Below are 17,037 nucleotides of genomic sequence, written 5' to 3'. Positions count from 1 at the left end.
ACAGCATTCCACCCGCCTCCTGCACTCCCTGCCGCCCTCCAAGCCCCCGGGATTAGCCGTGCCGCCTCCCCCAGTCCCGGGATTAGCCGTGCCGCCTCCCCCAGTCCCGGGATTTGCCGTGCCGCCTCCCCCACTCCCGGGATTTGCCGTGCCGCCCTCCCATCCTCACTGCTCCGTACAGGGACGGCCCCGAGGGGCGGCAATGGCGGCGCTGCCGCTCCCTCCTCCCGCCGCCGGGGGGCGCTGGCGCGGCAGCGGCGCGGGACGCAGTGCGCAGGCGCGTCCCTTCCCGGCGTGCTCAGCGCCGGCTCATGGCGGCGGCGGCGCCGGGACGGGTGAGCGGCGGCTGCGGGCCCGGCCCGGCCGTGTGGGGAGGCGGCTCCGGGCCCTGCGGGGTGTGGGAGGGTAGGGGAGGGAGGGTGTGCCACGCTCAGCGGCTCCTCAATGGCTCTGGGCCTGTGTGGAAGGTGGAGGGGGGCGTCAGGGCCTGCTTCGCCCCCTCTGTTCCCAGAGCGACGGAGGTCGCAGCCCGCGCTTCCTTTTACCGTGGGGACAGCTCCTGTGCCTCGCTGCCTTGTCCCTTCCCCGCGGTGACAAGCGCCATCCATCCGTCAATCTATCCATCCATGGCTCTGGAGCACCGCTCTGAGGAGGAGTGGCTGGGGGGGGCTCAGCCTGGAGAAAAGGAGGCTCTGGGGGGAATTTCTCGCTCTCCACAAGTCCCTGACAGGAGGGGACAGTCCGAGGGGCTCGGGCTCTGCTCACAGGTGACAAGCGACAGGACAATAGGAAATGGCATCCAGCTGCACCAGGGGAGATTCAGGTTGGACATTAGGAAGAGTTTCTTATCAGAAAGGGTGGTTAAGGTTTGGAATAGACTGCCCAGAGAGGTGGTGAAGTTTCCATCCCTGGAAATGCCCAAGGAAAAAATGGATGTGGCACTGAGTGCTCTGGTGTGGGTGTCAAGCTGGTCTTCTGACAAGATTTGGACTCAATGATCTCAGAGATCTTTCCCAACTTGATTGATTGTGTGATTCCCCAGTCCATGCTGTCTCCCCCTGGATAGCATCAGTCCTGCTGCCAAAATCCCACTGCTCTGTGGCACGTGGGAATTCCTACAACACCCTGTCCTCATCTGTGCCTTTGTAACCTCCTCTGTGTTCATCCCAAGGCCAGATAATCTTCAAAACCTTTTCTTTTTGCAATAAACTTCTTGTTATTGAGCCTTAATTCTTCATAAACCACTGCAGGATTAAATTAATTCTTGAACTGTGCTCATCACCTTTCAAACTGTTACTCTTAAGCAGCTTTGCTCTAGTTATGTATATTTACCACTAGCCAGAAAAAGGCCACTTTTCTCTGGCTTTAGGAAAAGTGAAATAAAAGGTGGTGTGCTCACATATGCAAACTATTAGCAAATAACCTGGAAATACGTTTGTGGTGTCATTTGGAGGTTTTTTTTTCCTTTTGTCTTTCAGTTTTAAATTGAAGAGAAAATGTCACTTTACGATGACTTGGGGGTTGAGACCAGCGATTCCAAAACAGAAGGCTGGTCCAAGAATTTCAAACTGCTGCAGTCTCAGCTGCAGGTGAAGAAAGCAGCTCTCACACAAGCAAAGGTACAGTCCCTTTCTGTTTCTCAGACTTCTTTCCTGTTCAGTGCGTTGTGTTTGTGACCTCAGAATACTGATTTGAGGTAATTTTGCTGGCATTTGTCTGTTACTTTGTAGCAAAGAGCCTGGCAAAGCTGAAGGGGAAAAGGGAAAATGCATTTTTCTGAGGGGGAGTGTTGCAAAATTAAAACTGAAGGAAGCACTGATGTATGTGCTGCAAACCTCTGAACTTCTTAACTGCAGAGCCAAAAGCTGATCTTCAAGTTTAGATTTAAAGATAATGAGATTCAGCTTTATAAAATTATTTTTAATGTAAGTAGGGGTCACACTGTGATTAATTATTTACGTGTTTACATCATTCTATGGTTGTTATTTAAAGACTGTTGGTGCTAACCTGCAAATCATTATGTATTAGAAATTTTACAGCAAATATTTCCATAGTAGATGAAAAGGAGGAGTGCAAGCTGATTCTTATTAGACTGTGACAGAGCCATTTTCTCTTTTTATTGCTGCTTCTTTATATTTCACCCTTTTTCTTTGAGCAGTGGTGATATTTTGGTTCAGGCAGGACACAGGTGCTCTTTGGGTTCTGTAGTGAAACTACTTAATTAAAAGAAAGCAGTAGCACTGATGGCAGATATCTAAGTAGCAACAGCATTTTTTCACTGGAATTACCCCTGATTTATGCTGCTGAAACTGGGGGCAGGATTTAGTTGATTGGAACAAACTGCATGGATTAATTTTACTGTCTGCTGTATTAGTTATATTCTTTTTCCATTTTACTGATGTGCAGTGTATCCATAGCCCAACAGAAGAAAAGGATAGGATTAGAAAACTCAGGAGTTCAGAAGAGTTTAGAATATTTTATCTGATGATAAATGGGAAGAACAGTAGCTCTTTGGAATAAATCTGAGTTTCTTAGAAACTAACTTAATTCAAACTCACCTGAAGTGATTGGATGAATTTTTAATGTGTGTTTCTTTTCCCAGTCAAAACCTAGGACCATCCACCTACCACAGCAAAGTATCTCAAGTAAGCTGAATTTCAGAAAACTGCTTTATCTTTTTTAGACATTGTGTGTTTTGGTGGTTTTTGCAGAGTCAGAGAACAAAACAAACCACAGTCCTTGCTCCAGTGATTGACCTGAAACGAGGCAGCTCCTCTGATGAGAGACAGATCGTGGACACACCCCCTCATGTAGCAGCTGGGCTAAAGGTAAGACCAGGGCAGCTGAAAGTTCCAGGTGTTTTGGAAGTTCAATGTTTCCTAGTGGTCAAAAAAGTGATTATTTTCTGAGAATGTCTTCCTCTGCTGAGAGTTTTTAATTAACATTTCAACTTTATTCAGACTTACGTGTGGTACAGCATGGAATTACCATGGTTAATGTGCAGTTATAAAACAGTGTTCTTAGAATCCTGGACATCTTAGAATCCTAGACACCTTAGAATCCTTCAAATTACTTAGCAAGACAGCAATTTGGGCAGCTAAATAATGACTCTAATTGTTATTGCACCAATGTTGGACCTGGACTTGTATAACAATCAACTGAAAAATAAAAGAACTAAAACCACCTAACCTTTTAAATTAATTTTTCATAGTGAGGAATCAAGAGGAACTCTCTCCCTGCAGCTTTTTCAAAGGAAAAGTTCTGAAATGGTTCTTTCAGATTAGAGAACAGTCTGTGTGCCTCTGTTGGTATTATATTAATAGCAGCTGATAAAAAGCCTGATGAGATTGTGTGGGAGGACCCTGGCAGATGCTTGCAGCAAAAAGATGCCATAAAGCTTCTAATAAAGCATTAATGGGGTTTGAAAAATTCCTGTCCATGCTGATTTGCTGCTGCTTTGCATTTTGCAAGGGGAGGAGGTGGTTCTTTATTCATGGGAAAAATTTCATGCAATGAGAGAGTGGATGAAATGTTAGGTTTAAATAAAACCAAGATTTCTTCCAGCACCAGTGGGATTAGGATATTAGCTCAGATTACAGAAGGAATCAGAAGTGTTAAATTTTTGCTTTCCAGCTGGGTTTTGTTTTCAGATCTCAGCTAAAAAAAAGAATTTCTCTTTTTTCCAGGATCCTGTCCCTAGTGGTTTTTCTGCAGGAGATGTGTTGATTCCCCTGGCAGATGAGTATGATCCCATGTTCCCAAATGACTACGAAAAAGTGGTGAAACGTCAGAGGGAGGAACGGCAGCGGCAGCGGGAGCTGGAGAGGCAGAAGGAGATTGAAGAGAGAGAAAAGTAAGGCTTTTGTTTAAAGGCTTGGCATATTGACTCTTACCTAAATAACCATGTCAATTTGTTTAATTTTATCTCTCTGTATTCTTGGAAGTTCTTAGAGGGTTTGTGAATACTGCTTGTTTGTAGAAACAAGAGCAGGGTTTTCATTAATATGTTTTAAGGCTCTTGGTAAAAATCACCAAACAGTGCAAAACCAATAAGAGTTATCAGTTTTGCAGCCTCTTTGGGTGAAAGTCCCTTGTCAAAATTATTTTAAATTTACTTTGTTTCAATAATAGCAGCAATATATGGGTATATCATGCATCATTATCAGACTTTGACCTTGCAGGTGATTTAGAGTATTTGATGTCATTGTCACCTGATTACAGAAAAACTTTTTCAACACTCAGTGATGAACCATCCTGTCTGCTTCTAAAAACTACAAACTGATCCATGGATGAATTCAGTTTTAAATGTAGCTAGTACAGCCTTTGAGAGGCATAATTGCATTTCCTTTTTTAATACTCTGCAATCAGTAATTTAATTATTAAGTAAGTTAATTATGTATTTAGTAATCTATTGTCTCTGGACAAAAGAAAATACTGCTTTATTTTTAATGCCCTTTCCCTGAAATAAGAAATCTCTGTAATCATGTTAAGGAAGTTGAATGCAGATTCAGTATCTGATTGTTATAAGTGGTAAAATGTCTGCCAGCCAAGCAGAAGATTACATTTGCTCATTTCAAGTGAAATGAATAAACCATCCTCATCACAGTATGAATCATCTGAAATTACAGTTCTGCTGCCCTGTTTAGATTGTGGAAATTGATATTTCTAGTCATTGGGTCTTCTCTGTCTTCTCTTAGTTGTATCTTTGTTGTTTTGATGGAGAAGGAATGTCTGAGGCTCTGCCCTACTGCCATGCAAGACCTCAGGAATCTGGGATGTCATTCCCACAGCTTCAGCATTGACTGCTCTTTGGTTGTATTTGCACCTGTGTGTGGGCCAAGAGTCTTTATATATATAAACATTAGGGAAAATAAGTGAAAAATACATAATAAATTCTGATTTCAAGCTGGGGAAACAATCTTAGCCAAGCCTGTATCAGATGTGTGCTTTGGAAGTTCAGGCTGGACATTTGTTCTGATTTCATAGGGTAGAGATTCAGAAATTCTGTGTGGTTCCACAGTAGATCTGTTTTTGTCATCCTTTAGCACAGTTTTGGTGGCTGTGCTAGGAATGAGATTTGATTTGTGCACCAGGTGGTGCACTTAACTTTTGAGGAAAAGTGCTTTTCCTTTTTATTGTATTAAAGTGAGTAATTTCCTGATCACATCAGAGAGCTGAAGTGCAAACAAATCTTGAAGCATTCCTTACTTCTTAATAGAAATTATTCCTGAATCTTATTTTAATTGCCAAGCAAGCGTCTCAGCAATCTGATGTTTAAGCATGAGGATATTTTTATTCAGTAAATGATACTGCTCTGTGTAGTCTGTGATGGGAAATGTAAAAGGGGTTCTGTCCAAAGCAGGGTGATTGATTCATTAATTAGTGTCTGTTACCTTGTTCTCTGTTCCATCCAACACCTATTCTATTCAGTCACTCTGATCTGTTTGGACAGGATTTATTCAGGTGCTTCCTCCTTTCCATGCATTCTTCTTGGCTCACTTGCAAGGAGAAAATGATCTTGGCTTAGATCCATCTTCAGTTTCACCAAAAATGCCCCATGATGGTAAAAGCAGAGAAATAAATGGTGGAGGTGTTAACTTGCACTTTCATGGGAAACGTGCTAAATACCAGTTGGATGGAGCAGAATAATTCACCCTGCAGAGGGGGGATCACAAATTAAAAGCAAGAGTTAACTTCCATGGTTTCTCATCCTAACTTGCTGTGTCTCCTAGAAGGCGTAAAGACAGACATGAAGCCAGTGGGTTTTCACGACGACCAGACCCAGATTCCGATGAAGATGAAGATTATGAAAGGGAGAGACGGAAAAGAAGTAAGGGAACTGCTTATGGTTCTGGTGTGGAAAGAGGAGAAAAAGAGGGAGGGGAATTCACAGTCCTGTTTCATGGATTCTGTATTTCTTTGTCCTCACATGAGGACACTGTTAATTCTGAGCCTTTAGAATAAATCTGGCATTTTATTACAACATAATATAATGTACAATACTGGTATTTTTCCATGGAGGCAGGTGGCAGCCAAATTACTTGTGGAAATACCTCTGTTTAACCTTAGTTTGTAGATACCTGTTGTAAATTTCTGCATGGTGTAGGTTCCAGGGAAGGGATGAGGCATGACATAAAATCAGGCTGTGAGAATCACTGAGTTTTCACTATTGCAGCCTTTCATTCCTCTGTTTGTTACATCAGTGCCCTTAGAGCTTGTCAGGTGATGTGGATCAGAAATAAGTCTTTGTATAAACAAAATTAGTCTTTATTCTCTTTCAGCAGCAAAGTTACAGTAAATAATTCAAGTCTGTTGTGATATCCTCCAAATGTGTTGTGTTCCATTTTGCTCACAGGTATGGGAGGAGCTGCCATTGCACCACCCACTTCTCTTGTGGAGAAGGACAAAGAACGTGAGTACTCCAAAATCCTCTTCTCTAAACCCAGCACTGTTCATTTCCTCCTCAACTTTCTATTTAGTTAAGTCCTCCTGCTTTTCCCGTTGGATTCTTTGTAGCAGTAGGACATGAGCAAGTTCTTTGTTCATGGGGGGACACTGTGGGGGACCTGTGATGCTGCCCTGCTTCACATCTCTGTTCTGAAGAAATCTTTCTGTATTGCTGGACAAGAGGTTTGGCAAACTGGGCTCTTACAACCATGTGCCACTTCTGATGTGAAAGAAGAAATGTTACAGGCAGGTTTCTCTGGGTAGACTGGAAACCTCCACAGTCTGGAGAGGGAATTTTTCCATTGCTCTTTCCTTGAGGAGGTACTTAGTGAATATATTTTCTAAAGGAGTTTTGCACTAGAGACAGAATTCTATAAATTTTTCCAGGATGCAGTTTAGCTGAAGAGATTTGTGTTTAGTGGTGGTGTGAGGAGCTCAGTTGTCCACGAGATGGCATCATCCTGCTGTAGGAACAAAACCATTCCCCTTTTTTTTCCCATGTCTAACTGTTGTAAATTTTAAAATTTCAAACAATTACCGGTATGTTTCTACATTAAAAAAAAAAAAAAAAAAAAAATCTCATGCACACAAAATTTTCTTTGGGAGTCCTCATTGTATTTATGACGAGATTAAAATGTAGAAAGTACCTCAAAACTTAAGTGAATGATCCAATGAAAGCATTTGATATGTATAAACATTCAAAACAGAAAGACATTGTTTTGAGTAAATAATTAAGAGCAATTGATCAGTGTCAAGGAAAAGTAAATATAGGCTGGAAACAGTAGAAATACCCTTAAGGGGGAGAGTTTTTAAAATGTGATAAGGAAATCTTTGTATGGCTTCTTACTTGGTCCTCAAATCCAGGCTGGAAGAAAACAAGAAAATATTGGTGTAGCAAAAGTCCCATAATCCAGTCCATCTGCTGTTTAACTAGGAATTACTTTTCCTCATATTATATCCTCAAACTTTGTGTCTGACCTTTTATTTGATAAGATACAAGAGCTAGTGTACAAGAAAATATCCTAAAATTTGGTCATTCTGATAAAAGTCCATAAGTCCATTCAAAAGTGATTTTTTTTTCCTAGTGTTGTAGTAGGCTTTTTTAATTTTCATTTTGCTATTTGACTTGTCATTGGAAGCTGATTTAATAATCTAACCAGTATGATTGAGATATCCAGATCCATCTCCATCCCCAGGAATAGCTGCAGTTCAGAAATTTCCATTGAGATGAGTTGCATTCGTTCTTTTTAATGGACTGATTTCTCTGCAAATGTGCGGTGTATTTTTATTACAGTCCTTGAGCCTTGAGTTGTGTGCATTGATCCATTTTTGTCATAATTCTGTTCCTGATGAATGGGTTGTAGTGCAAGTGATCTCTTAATGTTCCTTTTCTCCATTTAATAAGAGGTTAATAAATACATTATAGAGCTGTGGAAATCTATATCCAGTGAGGATAGATTCTATATTGGATTGGATTCAAATCCAATCTATATCCAATGAGGAAAACCTAGAATAACTCAGATGTTGTTTCTGAGAGAGAGAGGGAGGTGAGAGGATGTCAAAACAGCATGTGCAAAGGAAACATTCTTCTGATTTGGATTTATGTGTAAAACCTTTGCATAGTTTGTTAGGATTTTACTGAAAAAAACCCAAATGTGTCTTTTTTTTTCCAGCTGTAGCATCATTCCCATATGAGGAGGAGTCAAGACCTCGGGCACCTTCTTCCAAAGCAGCAATTCCTCCCCCAGTGTATGATGAGCCAGAGAGACCTCGTTCCCCCACAGGGCCCAGCAACTCCTTCCTCGCCAACATGGGGTAAATCAATGAGTGACTCCTGCACATTTTGTGGGAAAAGGCATTGGAAGGTGGTGGAAACCAAGAGCTTGAAATAGTTTGTCAGGAGAGAAGAGCACAACCCATTGCTTGTGTGTGGTTAGTCTGAGTTCAGAGAGTCCAAACTGGCAGGATACAGGAAAAAATGTGGATTGACAGGATTGGGAAAAACACATCTGAGGTGGCTGCATTCAATGCTGTGCTTTTAAGACACACTCCAGCATGAAGTGTTTATGTCCTGTACAAGTCAGACAGTGGAGTGTACTTGAAAACACAGGTGGCATGTTAGTTCTTCTAGGTTACTTTTCCAGCTTTGTCTTAAATTTGCTACATACCAGCAAATTGATATTTCAGATAATTTCATCTCTGCTTTGTTGAAAAATTCAGGGTGTATTTTACATGAATGTAGCAGCTGTGGCTGCAAATCTGCCCAGTTACTTTCCTGCCCTGTTATGTGATCTTGTGTTAACTACTGTGGTAACAAACGAAGGTGAATTTATAACTAAAAACAGCTTAGAGACCTCATTTTTGGGTTTGGTGGGTTTTTTTTTTAATTGTCCAGAAAAAGATAACCAAACTTGGTACTGTTGGACCAGCTTGTGCATTGTTACCACCTTTAATTACTATTACCATGGAACCCTGACTTCATTGAAGGGCTAAAAATCTGACCTGCCTTACTTTGACCACACAGTTGGCTATTTCTTCTGTGACTTAGTGTTTTAATCTTTCACCATTACATAGCTAGACTTTTTAGCCTTTTGCTTAGAAAAAAATCTTTTAACTTGTAGAAGCTCCTGTACTTTGTGCCCCTGTGTAAGGCAGTCTTAGGAGGTAGGATATTCCAGCATTCAGGAGAAATGCAGTGTTAATGTTCTGTGGAAGAAACCTTTATGATTTTTTTTTTCTTTTTCTCATTGCAGGGGGACAGTAGCTCACAAAATCATGCAGAAGTATGGTTTCAGAGAGGGCCAGGGGCTGGGCAAACATGAACAGGGGCTCAGCACAGCACTGTCAGTAGAGAAAACAAGCAAGAGGGGTGGCAAGATCATTGTTGGTGAATCTACAGAGAAAGGTAATTGTGTCCTGCACCAAGTGTGTGAGAAATGAAGCTCCTGTGTTTCTGTTTACCAGCTGTCCTTGTTGAAAACATTGGAGTTGGAAAAATGACTCATATTTGTTCTTGTGGAAATTTATATTTTTTTATCTTTTGTAAAGTAATCCTGTATGCATTTTTTTAGCTCATCTTCCCCTTTAGTGTTGGGGAAGCATCTTCACTTCCAGGGCTGATCCTGCTCTGCCGTGATGTTTTTTTCCCTGTCACACCCTGTTGATATTGCTCTCATTTCCCTGCTCTTGTCTGATCTTCAGACAACATCCAGGCTTCTGAGCACAAGTGGTGGAAGTCAGAATATTTGTAGTTCTTATGATACAATTCTGAACTTAGGAATTATTTCCCTCTGAGAAGCACTGCATTGTCAGTGTTACTGCTTAAGTCATACCACTGGAACTGATTTTTCTGCTTACTGTCATTCCAGGTAGCTACAAGTTGTGAATAACTATTCCTCACCAATATGAAAGTACATTTTGGTGCTTTTATTCCATTGTTTGGTCAATAAGATTCTGATAAAAGTCCCTAATTGAGCTTTAATCTTAAATTGTACCCTGATTCATTGCTCTCTCTTCAAGCAGAAACGGGCAAGAAGGCAGATTCCAACCCTTTAACTGAGATCCTGAAATGCCCAACTAAAGTGGTCTTACTGAGGGTGAGTTGGGAGTAAGGGAATGTGTCTTGCTGCTGAAATGTTTAAACTTCTGTTCCTGATACAAAACTCTGCACAGTTCAAATGGTTCTGGCCTGCACCCACGGGTTGTTCTTTGTTCTGGAGAAATTATGTGGCTTCTGGGGTACAAACTGTGACTTTAAATCAACACTGCTTTAAACTGTGCAGTTCCCTTGTCTTAGGGACAGGGAACTGTCTCCTCCTGTAGCTGTTAAGCTTTTAAAGTATTTGTGGTCACAGTTCACAGAGCATCTGTGATTTGTCTACACAATCACCTGCACAGACTCCATCCAGTGAATTGGGTTTGTTCTTTGACTTTCAGAACATGGTTGGTGCTGGGGAGGTGGATGAAGACCTTGAAGTTGAAACTAAGGAGGAATGTGAGAAATATGGCAAGGTTGGGAAATGTGTCATCTTTGAGGTAAGACATAATCTGTCTCTCTTTTTGGCTGCTCTGAAAGTAAACTGGGCACTCATCCCTCACACCTGGAGTGTTACTGCCTAAGAAAAGCATACATAGAAGATCTCTCAGGGTCCTTTACTGTGTTGGAATTCTGGATTTTCTGTATTTGTAAGATACAAGCTTCTAACAATAGCAACAGTGTGAAAACCACTTGAGTACTATGTTTTTGGAACCTTTTTATTTTGTTCTTTCACTGTCTTTGTGAAGAACAGCAATTGAAAACAATGTTCTCACTACTGTTTTAATTACTTGTGACTTGGGGTTTTTGTTTTGTTTCAGATCCCTGGTGCCCCTGATGATGAAGCTGTAAGAATATTTTTAGAGTTTGAACGGGTTGAATCTGCCATCAAAGGTAGGATCCTAAATTGTGTCATGTGCAGCTCAGAGCTAACTTCTGCAGAGAGATTAAACAGTCTCACTGGTCAGGCTGTTTAGTTAAAGAGATGTATATTTTATTGAATTGCTGCTTGCTGATCTGTTCTTTGTTTCAATTCCAGCTGTTGTGGATCTAAATGGAAGATATTTTGGAGGCAGAGTGGTGAAGGCTTGTTTCTACAACCTGGACAAGTTCAGAGTGTTGGATCTGGCAGAACAAGTTTGATTTTAAAAATCTAGCTGGAGGTGTCATTGTTTTGGCAATCACGTTTTCAGCAGTAGGCTGGGAATAAAGAAGAGAAAAGTAGCTTTCCTAGCAGACTGGAAACAAGCCTCATTGAATGGATTTTACACATTCGTTGTGACTTATGGTTTTTTGTAATATAAAGCCCTTTGAAAGTAACATTCACGTCTGTGTGGTTTTGAATTGCACATTTCTGCTTTCTGCTCTGGGGATCCTGGTGTTTTTGAGCTTTCAGATGACTTTGCTCTGTTGAAAACCCACTGCTGAGGAGATGCTTTGTCTGTATTCCTGCTTTCTTTGTTCTGGTGCTTCATCATGGAATCCCTGTGCTGGATCCACAATAAGTATGAAGCTTTGGACAAGGACTGTGTGCTATGATCTGCTCTTCCCTGATGATCTCTCCTAGAGTTAGAGCCTTGCTCTCCTGAGTCCTCATCTCTGCACACCAGTGGTTTGGGTCATTGGACAGTTGCAGCTCGTTTGTTCTGACTCCAGGACAAAGCTTCTGTGCCAGAATGGAGACTGAAATAACAAGGATTGAGTCTGTCTTCACAGAGCAAAAGAAAATCTATCTCTAATCCAGGGAAATGGAGAGAGGAGGGAATTTAATGGACTCTTAGCAGGAGCTCTGTGCTGGGAATATCCAGGGATAACTGACTGCAGGTCATTAGTAGGGAGAAGGGAAACTCCTTCCTGTATCTGGCCAGCTGTCAGAATCTCATTCTCTAACTCACACATAGGCAACTAACTTTGTTTAACCTTTTCAAACTTGGCATTTGCTCTTTCTGTTTATATTTCTATTTTTGAGGTCAAATACCATCAGGGTTAGGCTTTCTTTTGGAAAGGAGTGCTTTTGGAAGTTTTCAAAGTAGGAGGCCATGGAGGGAAGTTCTCATGAAAATCTGAAGAGTTGACAAACCAAACTACTAAACACTACTACTCTTAGTTTTAACTTGATGTAAAATAGTACACAGCTCTCTGCTCCTGGTTATATGTTTGCTTTTTGTTTGGGAACAGTGTGTGACAAAGAGTTGCCAAGAGGGGACTCTGCAATGGTGGCACTTGTCTCTGTGCCCCATTGCACCCAGAATTGTGGAGATACTGAAGTGGCTTTGAGCCCTGAGGGCATTTTAGCTGTTTGAAAGCTGCTGCTGGATGTCTTCTCCTGTTACACACATGGACTGGGGGGAGGGGGGACAGACCTGTAGTTTAATGCTGTGAATATCTCCAGTTCTTGCCCTTTTGTTGAGTTTTGGCTGCAGATTTCTATGACAAACCCTTGGGTCTTGTGTTTTGCTTATTTTGTCTGCTTGTGTTCCACCAACCTCTGTACAAACATTTGCTTGTAAAACAAAATTTTTTTTTTAAAAACTGGTATTTTACCTGCTGTGTGTTGGCTTCCTTACTGTGCTCCTGTGTTGTGTAGGGCAGTCCCTCAGAGTTGGGCACTTTCTCTGATCCACCCTCACTGCAGCAGAGGTGAGGAACAGGCCTGACACCAAAACCACAGGACTTGGGGCAAAAACAAAATCTAGATTCTGTTCCTGCCTCTGCTCTTTGTTTTCTCCTTGACTTTGAGCAATACTTTAAGGTCTTTGCTGCTGTGTAGTAAAAGATTAGCCTGGTATGAATTAGCATAGGTTTGCTTGTAGTACTCAAATAATTTGAGTGGCTGCTGTAGAAAGTTTAACCACTGGTAGCAGATTGAGTGTGATCTGAACTTAGCTTGAAAAATGACTTGGCTTTAAGCAATGTGATATACTTATGGCTCTTATTTCAGCAAATGCCTCTTGAGTGACTAGGCTGTAAGTATTTCCTGAGGTACACAGGCTGTTTTGTGTGCCTTTAACCAGCTGTTCTGCTTTTTGGCACCAGCTTCTCAGCTTCCAGTCTGATAACTTAAAGGTTTTCCATTTGCTGAGAATGGCTTTATTGGCAACTTTTGAACCATTTCATTCTGAGAATCCTTATTGTGGTTGAAGACAGCAGTAAAACTTATCCATGAAAATGCGGGGGAGAGGGTTTGTTCATTTAGTGTTTTGTGTAGGAGATTCATGCTATAAATAAGGTGTTTTTCTGTACCATGGGGACACTGAAGCAAGCAAACCTGGAGCAGACTTACATCCCCTGAATTCCATCTGTGTGGTGGAGGCTGCAGAAACACGTGACAGTGGAGCCAGGTGTGTAAGCAGGTGATGCAACCAAACCTGCACAGCTCTGGAAACCTGCAAAGGTTCAGACACTCACTGAGCTCTGTGGTCAGATTTCATCTCCTTAGCAGGAAGCATTTTTTGCAAATGCACCTTCTCCCTGTTTTTCAACACAATGTGTTGGCTCAGACTTCCTCAGGCATGTTTGTATCTTGCATGCCTTGAAATGTTTGGTTCTGAATTTACTTCTCTGCTGGAGAATTGGCCTCCTCTGGAATCTTGCCACTGACTTCTATTTCTAGTAGCTTCTCAAGTAACTTTTTATCTAACACCTCCAGCTCTTCCTGCTTATACATCCAGTTTTCTCCACTGTTTCATCAGTGAGTGCCCTTTCCAAAGGCTCAGCAGCACTTAATTTGGAGCTCTTTGCAGCTACCAAGTTTTATTTGGTGGTTTGTCTTTACACCTTGGGTATTGTGCGGGCACCTCATTCTGTCATATATGTTTGTGGTGACTGGTCTGAAGCAATAATATTTTTGTTTCTCTTTTTGTGTGGTGCCCTAAAATGTTCTGATTTCACAGAAAGTGAAGAGGATGATGGGCTCTTAGGAACATTTACCTTACTGGTTTAGTGCTTCCGGTGAAGCACTGGGTGTTTTTCAGGTATGATTTCCTAAATTTAAGCTTTAATTCCTTGGTTTAAGCACCTGTGTAAATGCTGTGATTCTCTAATACATTGAATAACTGCATCTCCTCTTGGGCTAAGTATGAACTGTTCATTGCTTCTGGGAATTCAGATTAGATGCCTGCTTAGAGAGATCTGAGTGTCCTGGAGCCAGCAGGAGGCTGAGAGGGACGTGTAGGACGTGTCAGCCCAGAGCTGAATGAAGTGCCTGGTGCATTAACAACCCTGAGGTCTTAAGAACAGGGATTTGCACAGTGGCATCACTACCTTGTTCTCTTCTTAATTCAGAGCACTGGCTACTATATTAATAGTGGGGATTTAGTGACTTGATTACCTTCCTAATTGTTAAAACCCCAAGGTGTTTTTGAGCTGTAGCAGCTATTTCAGAGCCCATCGTTAAGCACGTGGGTTATGATTTATTTTCTCACCTGCACTGTTCTGCACTTGACCTGTGTTGAATTTCACTGTCAGTTTATCACTTTGCCTGCTCAGTAAAGTCACTAAAATCTGATGTGAGATGGAGCTTGCAGGGAACATTTTTAACATTACTATTGTCAAAATCTTAGGTTTGCTTTGCCACTCTTACATGAAAGGTGAGAGTTGTTGCCCTGAAGAACTTTCTGTCTGAATAGCCATGGAGAAAGGGAGGCAGGAACAAGAAATATCTTGCCCAAGGACATGCAGAAGGTGGTTTGGAGAGTTGGGATTACACCCTATTCCCCTGTACTTGCAACTCTGCAACCAAAACCTACATTCCTGGTGTAGCTGCTTTTTATTGTGGCAACAGAAAAGGGTAGAATCTCTTAGCCTTGAGCTTTGGATTCTGAAGCAAGTTCAGAAGGAGATGTAATTCATGTGCTGCAGTCTCTGTAAGTGGTTGCCTAAGGAGAGGCTTATCTGAAACCAGGCTCCTGTGGGAGATTTGAGTGTGTCAGGGTATTCTACCCTTCTGTGCAAGAGAAAAGATGTGTTGTAACATCGTACAGTTTTCTTAAAGATAGAAAGACAAATATGGGAGGTTTCAAAGAGGGTCTTAAACTCTCAGATCCTTCCCACTCCACAAGCAGAAGTCTAATGGGGGAGTGAGAACTTTCAGTCCTCACAGCACTTGGTGCAAGAGGCCTTGAGCAAGACTAATTTTCACCTTGAGTTACATTGAGTTAATCCCATATTCCTGCCTGGGATTGTTCCTCCTCAGGAACAGGACTTGGCAGTTCTCATGGAGCTCCATGATGTTCCTGCCAGCCTCTTCCCAGCCTGCCCAGGTCCCTCTGGGTGGCAGCATGAGGTAGCTGCCACTGCTCCCAGTCCATGTGATCTGCAAATTTGCTTTAATGAAGGTGTTAAAGAGGGCTGGACCCAGCATTGACCCCTGGAGTTCACCAACAGCTCCTGGCCTCCAGCCAGACCCTGAGCCACTGATCATTCAGGCATTCAGGCAGCTTTTGGTGGCTGCTCCTGCAGCTTCAAGAGCTTCTTTGTCAGGAGGATCTCACAGGTGACAATGTTTGGAGGGCTTACAGAAGTCCACGTAGACAATACCCACAGTCCTCCCCTGCCAGGCCAGTTTTTCATTGTGGAAGGTTAAGCTGGGCAAGCATGACTTCCCCTCAGTGAATCCAAGCTGACTGTTGCTGATTTTCTTGTCCTTCATAAAAACACTGTTAGATTAGCTACTCCCAGAATTGTAGGAATTATTTTAAATTCTCTAAAAATTGGAAGAGAGCAAGAACATTCACACAGCTGAGGTCCATGTATGGATGCATCTGGCATTGGTAACGTGCTCCTAGCTGGGTGCAAGACTAACCCTATTCCCAAAAAAGCAGGAGCTGCTTGTGGTCATGGAGGACTTGGTGTCACTTACAAGCACTTTGTGTCACAGTAAGTGCAGTACTGTAATGATTGAGTTCTTAGGGGAATTCCTGCCTTTAGGTGATGAGTTATCCTTAAAGACAAACAGGGATTGATTGTGTCTAGCAGTGTGTGCTCTGTTCATTTGCTGTGGCTGATCAATGAGAGGATTTACCCAGGAGATTTGGATTCCTGTTATGCTGCTCTGGGCAGATGTAGATTCTTCATAGATGGGTTTGAAAGTAGCACCTGGGCTTAGGAATTGTTTTGATGTGTCCTGTAGACAGGACTTTGGATAAAAGACTTCCCTCTTGCCCTGTGATGCTGTGATTTTATTCAAGCTGCAGAGCAGTTAAAGAGCAATCCCAGCGCCTTTATCATCCATCAATTTGGCTTATCCTCACACATCACCACTGGCTTCTGGTTGTGGCTGTAGAAGGTACTTCTGAAGTGCAGCTGGAGATGATCAGGCAGCTCCTGGCAGGACATGTGGCCCTTGATTTTGTGTTTAATATGTGAACACAGCTGTTTCTTACCTGTGATGTAATTTAGAGGATGAATTCATCTGCTTTGCCTTGTTTTGAATCATAAAATCGTAGTATGGTTTGGATTGTAAGGGGTCTCAAAGACCAACTAGTTCCAAACCCCTGCCATGGGCAGAGACACTTTCCACTAGACCAGGTTGCTCAAAATTTAATCTTTTCCTCAAAAAGAATTTAGTGACATTTCCTGCTTCACAGAGGAAGACAAGATTTTTAAGGATGCAAAACTGGTAATTATATGAGTTGCTCATAATATCAGCCAGAGCAGACAGACCTTAACCTCTGGGCAGCCCTGGATGTAACCATAGATACTCATGTCAGGAGCAGCAAAGGAGTAGCTGCTCCTTTTTCCTCCTCACTGAAGGATTTATTTAACTCTGAAACTTTTTCTAAATGAGTGCTTGGATTGGTAAGATTGCCTTTCTCCTCCTGCAGGTCAGTGTATTATAAGTGCTGCTTGCTTTGAATGTCCAGTGTGATTTTACCTCCTATTTACTGCAAAAAATATTTTGTGCCACTCGAGGTGCAACTCAGCCAGTTAGTGGCAAGGAATAAAAAACATTCTGTAAAGTCTGCATGACTTTTAACTGCTGGACAAAAACCTGGGCAAACCTAAAGTATTTGAGTTCTGTTTCTAAAGAAAGAGAATGAATGACAAAATCCTGT

The 17,037-nt window shown here is 42.0% G+C and overlaps 1 protein-coding gene across 3 annotated transcripts; it reads left to right on the top strand.

Moving 5' to 3' along the window:
- Positions 1–276: 276 nt before the first annotated feature.
- RBM17 (RNA binding motif protein 17) lies at positions 277–12,513 on the top strand. Of its 3 annotated transcripts, none has more exons than XM_030960803.1 (12): positions 277–335; positions 1,479–1,619; positions 2,712–2,828; positions 3,687–3,853; positions 5,736–5,830; positions 6,356–6,412; positions 8,121–8,262; positions 9,201–9,352; positions 9,970–10,043; positions 10,384–10,482; positions 10,804–10,876; positions 11,022–12,513. In XM_030960803.1, the coding sequence occupies exons 2-12, from the start codon at positions 1,497–1,499 to the stop codon at positions 11,123–11,125; spliced, it is 1,203 nt and encodes a 400-aa protein (XP_030816663.1). In that variant the 5' UTR covers positions 277–335; positions 1,479–1,496; the 3' UTR covers positions 11,126–12,513. The 3 variants fall into 3 exon arrangements, with proteins under 3 accessions (XP_030816663.1, XP_030816661.1, XP_030816662.1); XM_030960801.1 differs by having other exon boundaries at positions 5,733–5,830; XM_030960802.1 differs by lacking the exon at positions 277–335 and adding an exon at positions 458–823 and having other exon boundaries at positions 5,733–5,830.
- The last annotated feature ends 4,524 nt before the right edge of the window (positions 12,514–17,037 follow it).

Source organism: Camarhynchus parvulus, chromosome 1A (assembly GCF_901933205.1).
Source record: "Camarhynchus parvulus chromosome 1A, STF_HiC, whole genome shotgun sequence".
NCBI classification, from domain to species: Eukaryota; Metazoa; Chordata; class Aves; order Passeriformes; family Thraupidae; genus Camarhynchus; species Camarhynchus parvulus.
This window is presented reverse-complemented; position numbering and strand designations above follow the sequence as displayed.

Bases quoted from the DNA above. Each gene is read 5' to 3' on its own strand.
- RBM17 (XM_030960801.1), top strand. From the start codon at position 1,497: ATGTCACTTTACGATGACTTGGGGGTTGAGACCAGCGATTCCAAAACA. The intron at 1,620-2,711 runs GTACAGTCCCTT...TGGTTTTTGCAG, and splicing joins CAGCTCTCACACAAGCAAAG to AGTCAGAGAACAAAACAAAC. The intron at 6,413-8,120 runs GTGAGTACTCCA...TTTTTTTTCCAG, and splicing joins TGTGGAGAAGGACAAAGAAC to CTGTAGCATCATTCCCATAT.